This window comes from Sinocyclocheilus anshuiensis, unplaced genomic scaffold (genome assembly GCF_001515605.1).
Source record: "Sinocyclocheilus anshuiensis isolate Anshui unplaced genomic scaffold, SAMN03320099.WGS_v1.1 scaffold286, whole genome shotgun sequence".
NCBI classification, from domain to species: Eukaryota; Metazoa; Chordata; class Actinopteri; order Cypriniformes; family Cyprinidae; genus Sinocyclocheilus; species Sinocyclocheilus anshuiensis.
In genome coordinates, this window is record NW_015544135.1 from 790,407 (window position 1) to 801,023 (window position 10,617).

General features: G+C 34.6%; 1 protein-coding gene across 1 annotated transcript; it reads left to right on the top strand.

Annotated features, from left to right (window-relative positions):
• Positions 1-2,446: 2,446 nt before the first annotated feature.
• LOC107694926 (purine nucleoside phosphorylase-like) lies at positions 2,447-8,370 on the top strand. The gene is made up of 6 exons (XM_016494640.1): positions 2,447-2,688; positions 4,816-4,985; positions 5,138-5,241; positions 6,111-6,286; positions 6,570-6,760; positions 7,667-8,370. Exons 1-6 carry the CDS (start codon positions 2,666-2,668, stop codon positions 7,861-7,863), a joined length of 861 nt encoding a protein of 286 aa, XP_016350126.1. The 5' UTR covers positions 2,447-2,665; the 3' UTR covers positions 7,864-8,370.
• Positions 8,371-10,617: the final 2,247 nt, after the last annotated feature.

Below are 10,617 nucleotides of genomic sequence, written 5' to 3' on the forward strand. Positions count from 1 at the left end.
GCTCAAAAAGGCGGGGCATAGAGGAGAAGCAATAATGTACAGTATGTGGAAAATAATGTGTTTTTTTAACTTTAAACCGCAAAAACACATTTCATTACACCAAATACACAAAATAATGTTATTTTTAGCAGCATCATATGACCCCTTTAACACAGACCTTTAAGAAGGGATGGATGTTTGCTTCAAGTGATAGGCCAGGTAAGTGAAGTTATATTATCTTGCTGTATGTATGTCGTTTTCTTTACGTTTTCTGACTAAAAGCAACCAAAAAGCCATTTTAAAGTGGTTAAGCAAATAATAATAATAATAATAGTCGGCAAGGATCCCAGACCAATACAATTAGTGTGCCTCCTCTATTTTAAAACCCACGAGCCGCCACTGCTCGCTGCTCGTGTGATATCGCTTATCGTATGATATAAATTAGACAAAAACACATACAGGGACATTTTGCACCAATATCCTGAATTTTAGGGCATAACTGCATTTATGGAGTTGTTGCGCTGCATCATATTTGTCAACAGTCTGTATGAAATGTAAGATGATGTACAGGTCTGGGGGCGGGGCCAGTGCGTTAATTGCGTTAAAATATATTTTTTTATTTTTTTATATTAATAATTTTTTATAACTAATTAATTAAGTTAACGCGTTAAACTGACAGCCCTAAATAATATATTTTGAATTGGACATAGTTACTAATTCTCATACCAAAGCAAATACACATCTCTTTCATATCTTCAACCATTTTAAAAAGATTGCATCTTGATTGCAGAAAAGATTGCAGAAAGACTGCAGAAAAATTGCATCTATTTGCCTTTTTATACAGTGGCTTATACTGAAGACAATGTTTTCACTCTCTCAGCCATTTTACATTCATTGTGACTTTATTAAGGTCATTTTCTTTTCTCTTTTTCCTTTTCTCACCCACCCAGCAGTTGTTCCAAAAGGAAGAGTGTTGAGCATACATAATAATAGCATAATACATCAATAAACATGGGTGTGGTGCATCTCTTGTCATCATAACATGAAATGCAGTTTGAGATTTTGCACCAACAACATATGTAGAGTTTAATACTGATTATAGGCTACCCTTGTGAAAAAGAAGTACAAGGCTTTTAGAATATTATACTGAAGTGCCAACTGAATATAATTGTTTTGGAAACTTTATATGCATGTTTGCAATTAAATTAAATGTAAATTTATAATAAATGCAATTAGGTAGGTGTATTTTTGACATACTTAAGACTAAATTACATGAATTCATGTAACTTTATTATTAGTATTTTTGACTGGATATGGTTGGTGTACTGCAGAATATACTGAAAAGCATTTATGATAAACTAAAATTTTAAGTTATTTCTGTTAAAACTTGTATGTCATCTATTTAAATATATTGGTAATTACATATTTGTAATAGGCTAATAAAGTTGCAAATTAGTACATTTAAAATATACAGTTTAAATTTTTATAACACTACAGTTCAAATTAAGTACTTTAATGTTATTCAATACATTAAAATAAGTGTATTTCTTCAAAGCATGACAAAAGATTATTAAAACATAATAATTTAAAATGCACTCTACAGTAAACTTTTAATTTGACATTATTACAAACTGCACTTTTTAAAAGTGTAATTAGTTATGTTAAACAAAAAAAGTCATTAAAGCGTATGTTCTTTAAGTACCCTTAGTGGCCTTTTATTTCATTAATATTATATTATCTGTAAGTACACTAAGTGCACATTCAATATAATTAAGTGCACTTCTTTTTCACATGGGAAAGTGTCTTTCTCAAAGTATTAACTTTAAATATTTCAAATGTGCTTTATTTTACATTTTAATTTAGACTGAAGTTTTATATATGTTGCATTTACCAATAGTCCACAAACAATACATGCATAAAACAAGCAAACAGGGTGATGACATGAAGAATTACATTTTATAGCAACTTAAGAATCGACCACTGAAGAAACCCATTGGTCAATCACTAATCTGACCAATCAATGTCCCGTTAATGTTCATGGTGGTTACAGCCCTACTTTAATGAGAAACCAATGCACTGATCTGAAGAATGTACTGTATAATAAAACATCAAGAGCTTTTTCTAATCCCCTAAGAACATAACCAACTCAAAAACCCATTACAGCAGATAATTAGTTTGGTAGGTTTATAAGAGGCGGGTCAACTGTTGAACCTAAGTGACTTCAAAGACCTACTGAAGAACTTCATTTATTATTTAGTTTCGTTTTAAGAGTGAAAGGTGGTAAACCACTGCATATTTAACTACAGCAGTAGACGAAACTGTGTCAAAGTCCGGTTGGTATTTAAAAAAAACATCCATAATCTCTGCTAGTGACAAATGTTTCCCTGGACACTTCGGTTAAACTAACGTTAACACGTTATTTCCCCTGCTGTGAGGCACCACTACACGTCTGTTGCTGCCAGGTCCTGGCAGGATGACAGTTCTCAAGGCTCTTTAACTGCGGGTCAGTGAGCGGCCCATTCTCACAGAAAATTGGATTAGAACAACGAGCGCTGTTTAAGAAACCAGTTTTAAGACGGACTCCTCATCCGTCACGCCATCCCACGAGACCGTCGGGTGTTTGACCTCTCGCTCAGGTTGCTCTGTATTATTCCTCCTGCCAACAGTATCCCGACCAACCGCGGACATGTCAACATCCAGCGAATGCAGGTAAGGTGAAAAACGAATATAATGCGCCAGATTCGCTGCCTTACAGCATAACAGACCTGCCAAATCAATATCCTACATCATACCAGACTGTCTAAATGAAATCTTATTGTGAAAAAATATGGGATTACATTCGTTAATAGTCGCCATGACAACTGTCGCTTTTTATTTATATCCCTCATCATCAAACGGGGCTTTATATCATAGATCAACCTGAAGAACAAAACCGATATGCTTAACAACGCAGCCTCACATCCTAAAGAGGATTTTTAGTTCCCTAAGTGTTTGGATGGCGATAGTTTATTCTTCATTCACATTCTTCCACTAGTATGTGCTCTCCAGTTCCACTGTAAAAAAGAAAATGTGTTGCCGATTAGAAGCTCAAATGAAATTCAGCATTTTTAATAACATATTATCTATAAAATCGCTATAAAATCAGCTACTCATAATTACGGTTACGTAACAGAATCCTGCTATTCAGCTTTGTGGATGCGCCCAGAATAATACGCAGCTCTTAAAGTGACAGGCTTCGCTATAAAAGCTGTGGAAGAACAGCTATGAGAACCGTCCCAAATGAGGACATCAGGGCTGTTGGCAGACCTTGTCAAAGTAAAAAAATAATAATAAATGGGCAGCGCTGTGATTGTAAAATAAGAGGCCTATTGTGCATTCTCATTGAGCGTTATGGAGTCACGTAGTGTTTGAAGCTCTGAATGGAAAGTGCTGATCCCGCAACGCCTTGCAGCACCACGGACAGCGCATGCTTACAGCTCTTCCTACCCGATATTTTCTCAGCTATGAAAGACGTTCTGATTATAAATGTGGGCAGTCCAACTATGAAAGCAATTCAGTATGAATGGGTCATTTTTGTTTCAGTTTCAAAAGACTATAAAATAATTCAGAGTATGACGGTGCTTCATGTTAGTTAAATAATGACAGACACTTTTTGACAACAAGAAAGCATAATGTCATAATGACTAACAGCCTAAAACACTACAAGTGAATTTTGAACTACCTACTCTGAAAAGCGTCACATGAACCTTAGTCATGGGAACGCCATATTTAATTTTTGACAGGAGTGAAAACGAGGCTATGTGTACTGTTGTTTAACACGACTGTTCAGCTGACGATATATATATATATATATATATATATATTATTTTTTTTTTTATATATATATAGTCTATTAAGCCCAAGTATTCTTGTACACTAACTGATAACAAAACTCTTTACAGTTTGCTACAAATGAAAAATACAATAGATTGCTTTGATAGTTGAGACCCAAGCAAAATCCAGAGATGAGCACAGACCATTAGTATAGTTATTTCATATAGTTACAGCTCAGAAATGGATTTATATCTACTCCATTGGTCGTCCATTAGTCTTGTATGGTAACTATGGTAATGGTGTGTGAGTAGCTCACACACGCCGACAGATACTGGAAATCATTTACTACAGCGATTGTTCAGGTAAATGACAGTCAAAGAGATAATTCAATATACTCCAACACAATAGCATTGCAAATGACAAGGATCAATAATTATATAATATAATATGTATAAAAAAACAAAACCTTTTTGTTACTGTAGTACTGTATATACTTTTGCTTCTCTATTCTACACTCTTAAAAATAAAGGTGCTTCACGATGCCATAGAAGTACCTTTTTGTTTAAATTTAACATCTGAAGAACCTTTCTGTTTCACAAAAGGTTCTTTGTGGAGAAAGAAGGTTCTTCAGATTATAAAAAGGTAAGAAAGAGATGGTTCTTTAAAGAACCTTTGACTGAATGGTTCTTTGTGGAACCAAAAATGGTTCTTCTATGGCATCGCTGTGAAGAACCTTTTGAAGCACCTTTATTTTTAAGAGTGTAAATACTGTTTTCAATTGACTTGCTCACTCTGAAAGCAACTTGATTGGATCACTGTACTTGACAGGTCATTTGACATTAGCATGTGTGTGTAATAAAGATAATTCTGATACCTCCTTATTTCATAACCAAGTAGGAAATTAGTCAGACATTATCCAGCAGTTTGTCACTTTATTATGACATGGGTGTTTTTTGATGCATGACCGACACCAGCCCCACTAAGGAAATAATTAAGCAAAAACCATGTTTTGTTTCTATGTAGCTACAGCTATGAAGACTACAAAGACACCGCGGACTGGCTGCTTGCTAACACAGATATCAGGCCCAAAGTGGCAATTATCTGTGGTTCAGGACTCGGTGGATTGGCTGACCTGCTGGACAACAAGAAAGTGTTTCCTTACAACAAAATCCCCCGCTTTCCCCATAGCACAGGTGTGAGATGTTAGATGTTCAGAGAATTTATTTCATAATCTATTCACTGACTACACAAAGATTAAAAAACGTGTCCTTTATCATTTCACTGCTATTATTTGGTTATTGTTTGCATTAACAAACATTTAATAGTCTACCTCATGCCTCTTTAGTGCAAGGACATAAAGGTCAGCTGGTGTTTGGAGAGCTGAATGGAAAGCAGTGCGTTTGCATGCAAGGCCGCTTCCACTTCTATGAGGGCTATAACATTGCCACAGTAAGTATCATGCTTAAAATCTCAAAGGGAAAATTGAATTCTCAATGGATAAGGCATACTATAATATTGCACCAGTCAATCTCCCACGTGTAGTTCACAAGAAAAAGTATGAGCATAGAACAAAATCAGAACATGGAAAAGCATATGGGATTGGATAGAAAATCTGGGGGTGGGGGGGGAAGGCATACTGTCAGTTGATGATTTAAACATCTTGGTAACACTTTACAATAACGAATCAAAGTCAAGAATCATCTTAGTGTTTCTGTTGCTTTAGCAATTATATACCACAACACTAACACAGAGGTTATTCTGTACTTAACCATTGAGCAATTTTAAGTATAACAGAGATGATCATAGTTAACCTTTGGCAAATCACCCTGTCTTCTCCTATAAACTTTTACAACATTACAACATTTGTGATCAAGTTAAATAATGTTCAGAAACACACAGACAGTGCTTGCTCTTTGTTGCAGAAGCCAAGTGAAATATGACATTATGATTTATAGCATGGTTTTTATGAGCGAATGAAATCACTGTCCATTTTCTTGCCTGTGTTGTAAAAAAGCAGTCATGTATTTGTTTCTCAATTTCTTAATTCAATGCACATGAGGGAAAAACAATTTTCAATTAAAATGTACTTAATGACAGAAAATGTATGACGTTTTTTAAAATCTGAAAAAATGTACAATACTCAATCCTTTAAAAATGGACAACTTAGACAAACGGGGAGGAGGGGATACAGTTATAGCCTACTATATGGTTTTGATGACATATATCAGATCATATTCAATCTTTAATTTCCTGTTTCATAAAGAGGAGAACAGTTTTGTCACAGTGGCTCTAAATCTTATACTATTGTTCTGTTTTAGGTCACATATCCAGTAAGAGTGTTCTTCCTACTCGGGATTGAGACTCTGATTGTGACCAATGCTGCTGGAGGACTCAGTCCTAAATTTCAAGTGGGAGACATCATGTTGATCAAAGACCATATCAATATTCCTGGCTTTGCAGGCCAAAATCCCCTGTGTGGACGCAATGAGGAAAGGTGAATTGCTATGCAGTACAGTAAGATGTTTAATGTGTTATTAAAACCCAATCATATAGATTTGAGATAATTTTTTTATAATTATAATTAAAGAAACCTAATTCTACCTAACACCAGAATTTGAAGAAAAGCATTTGGATGAGTTCTTTTGATTTTTGACTTTGTTTTTAACAGTTCAGTCTTCGTTCTGCTATTAACCTTGGTATATAATCTTACAAGCATTTCTCTAATGATTTCTGCAAGCAGTCCAGTGTTCACTGACATTTGTGTTCTGTCCCTGTAGATTTGGAGTGCGCTTTCCTTGCATGTCTGATGCTTATGATAGAGACTTTGCACGGATGGCCAGGGAGACGGCCCAAGAACTAGGCTGTGACTCTTTCCTCCAGGAGGGTGTTTACTGCATGTTGGCAGGACCGTCCTATGAGACGATTGCAGAATGCTGGTTTCTACAGACGCTTGGGGCGGATGCTGTGGGTATGTACTGTAAGACTACATAACACTACTATCAAAAATGTTATGAGTGGGTAAGACATAGCGTGTATTACAGCTTATATAAATGCGTATGCAAAGTATTGTTTGATTTTAGAATTTTTATTTGCAATTTATTCTGCAAGGATGCATTAAATTGGTTTAAAAAGTGCCATTTCTTTATGCTATATAAGATTTCTATTTCAAATAAATGCTGTTCTTATGAACTTTATTTTTTCGTCAAAAAATACATATAATGGTTTCTACAAAAATATTAAGCCACGCAGCTGTTCAACATTGGTAATGATGAGAAATGTTTCGTACGCGCCAAATCCACATATTAGAATGATTTCTGAAGGATCATGTGACACTGAAGATTGGAGTAATGGCTGCTGAAAATTCGGCTTTGCCATCACAGGAATAAATTATTTTGAAAATATATAAAAATAGATAACAGTTATTTAAATAGTAACAATATTTCACAATATTTGTCAGGGATTCATCACAGTCACTGCAGTCACCAGCCAGGATAATCACCCGATCACAGTCACCTGAGTTCTGATCACCTGCACCTGCTGTCACCGATCAAGCCACACTACAAATACACACACATTACAGTCACTCACTGTCCGGTCTACCGTTCACTCCTATGGACTGTTCTGGACTCTCTATACGATATTCTCCTAGAAAGACTTATCTAGTAGTGCCATAATTAATTCATATGATGCTTTCACTAACCATTTCCAATAAGTCTTTGGCCACACTGCAGGAGTGCTTTCGGTGTCCGACCAGTTACTGCGGCTGCGCCAAGGCACGTCATCCATTCACCCGTTGTGTCTGGCCTTGCTTTATGACAATATTACTCTTTTTACTGTATTTTTCATCAAATAAATGCAGTTTCTCTGTAATTAGGTATGAGTACCGTTCCAGAGGTGGTGGTCGCTCGTCACTGTGGGATGCGTGTGTTTGGACTCTCCCTTATTACCAACAAAGTAGTGACTGACTACAGCAGCACAGAAAGGGTTAATCATGAAGAGGTCCTGGAAACCACCCGTATGCGAACCGAAGACCTGCAGAACATAGTCAGCAATTTAGTGGCAAAAATGTAGTGTACCACATTTACCAAATTTAGTACAAAAGTCTTGATATACTTGATTTGCACGTAGACCGCTAACAATGTAGAATGGCATACAGTAAATGCTCCTTAATGCTTCTCATGTATCTTATTCAGGGTTAAAGTAACTTTATGAACTTTCCAATGCCTCAAGGCTCTCCGAGTCCAAATTTAGGCTAGGTTCATTTTGTTTACAGTTGATATTATCCATACTGCAGTGTATACTGTGGTACTAAAACATCACTGTGAGACTAGGTAATAATATGACAAATATACTGTATAATGCATTCACATCCTTCCTGAAATGCATGTTAAGAACAACTGAAAATAGAAGCATTACAGAAGTATTAGTATTCTTGTCATTATCTCTTGAAAGAAGAGTTAAAGAACATGAAAATACATGAAAAGGGACAAACTTACACTGCAATACACTGGTGTAATTTTCTCAACTGTATGAAAGGGAATTCAGTTGCAAATACCAAATGAGGAGTTACAGTGCTAAATAATCAATTAATATATTACATAAATTACATATTTTATCTTTTTAGTGTATTAACTTGTCTAGATATTTCCAAAGAAATGTACAGATATTTAAATAATGTTTTCTGCAAAAAATATATAGACAGATATCTTTAAAATTATTAGAGATCTATAGGAATGTGATGTATTTTAACTTTATTTTCACTCAAATATGAAAATATAAAAAAATAAATTGATATATTGCTGTGTGGTGGTGTAATCCTTTGTGTTCTGTCCTTCCATTTTGCAATTCTGAGACCTTGTGCATTTATTTACAGTATATAAAAACTATGATAATCAGAGATTAAAACTGCACAGTCTTTTGTCATGCCATATTAAATATATGACTAAATATGAGATTTTATCTTGTGTTTATAGCAAAGGCCCCACAGTGATCAATATGAATCATTTCCTGCAATGCATATATATATGAAAGAAGAGTTAAAGAACAAACATACATGAAAAGGGACAAACTTACACTGCAATACACTGGTGTAATTTTCTCAACTGTATGAAAGGGAATTCAGTTGCAAATACCAAATGAGGAGTTACAGTGCTAAATAATCAATTAATATATTACATAAATTACATATTTTATCTTTTTAGTGTATTAACTTGTCTAGATATTTCCAAAGAAATGTACAGATATTTAAATAATGTTTTCTGCAAAAAATATATAGACAGATATCTTTAAAATTATTAGAGATCTATAGGAATGTGATGTATTTTAACTTTATTTTCACTCAAATATGAAAATATAAAAAAATAAATTGATATATTGCTGTGTGGTGGTGTAATCCTTTGTGTTCTGTCCTTCCATTTTGCAATTCTGAGACCTTGTGCATTTATTTACAGTATATAAAAACTATGATAATCAGAGATTAAAACTGCACAGTCTTTTGTCATGCCATATTAAATATATGACTAAATATGAGATTTTATCTTGTGTTTATAGCAAAGGCCCCACAGTGATCAATATGAATCATTTCCTGCAATGCATATATATATAGAGAGCAAGATCAGAAGTAGTTTGTATACATTACACCCTGCAAAACACATATAAGTGAATGAATAGGCATCTCACTTAACCCCCTCATGTCACTACATTATTGATAAAGCATGCCAACCCACCTCTGAAGTAGTGATGAAATAAAACATTAACAACATCTTGCAGCTAGTCTGTCGCCAAGCAAAAACCTCAAAGCAAAACATAATGCAATATATCAACTCAATATATCAAAGTTCATGTTTAAAGCAATTTTACTTGCTGTTTCTTTTTAAATATTTGTGAAATTTACTAGCAATTTCTAAGTGAAAATTGTTTCAACATTATATTTTTTCAGTGTAGTGACAGTGTAGCGAAAAGCAGTACGCTTTTTAAGTCATTTGTGACCAGTCCATGAATACCGATTCCATTTTGTATTTCATATGGCAGATGTGTGAGAGATCTGTGCTAGAATCCTCTGCACACACCAGATTTTTGGAGGAAACAATCTTTTAGAGAAAGGAGGTTAATCTGTCAGACGAAGCCTCTGCCCTTGACGATGATAACAGAGCTGCAGATCAGTCTGTTATTCAGACTTTCACAAAATATTTATGGAAAGCCAGTTGTGCTGACTCTGCCCTGAAACATCACAGTCCCTGTGAGCCATTAGTGAAGAGGTAACTCATATGCAATTAGCGACGGGCCATTTGCTGAAATATTCAAGGCTTGATGCCCATGATGTGCACAGCAGTGACGGTACTTCCACTCAATGCTTTTCTAGAGGAACAAAGGAAGTCAGAAAATTTAATGATCTGTTTTGATCTTACACATTTATGTTCTGCTCTCTCTCTCTGACATATTATCTCATTTGAAAATCTTGTTTCTCTCTGTAGCTGTTTTCCTCTGAAATGCAACTTTCAGCTCAGCATTCTTCATTTCTGGGTCTTCAAGTATTTCAGACAGCACTACACTGATAGCACTACAAAAAATGTTTGGAATTTTTATGAAAAAAATATCTTAGTAGGTTAAGTTAAATGTTTCAGGTCAGTAAGATTTAATATATATTATTTTATAGGCCTATACTGTATATTAAGTTGACCAAAAGTGACAAAAAAGCCATTTATAATGTTACAAAAAAACTTTTCCAAATGAATGTTCTTTTGAACTTTCTATTCATCAAAGAAACATGAAAAATAATGTATCATGAGTTCTACAAAAATATATTATACAAAAATATAGAAAACA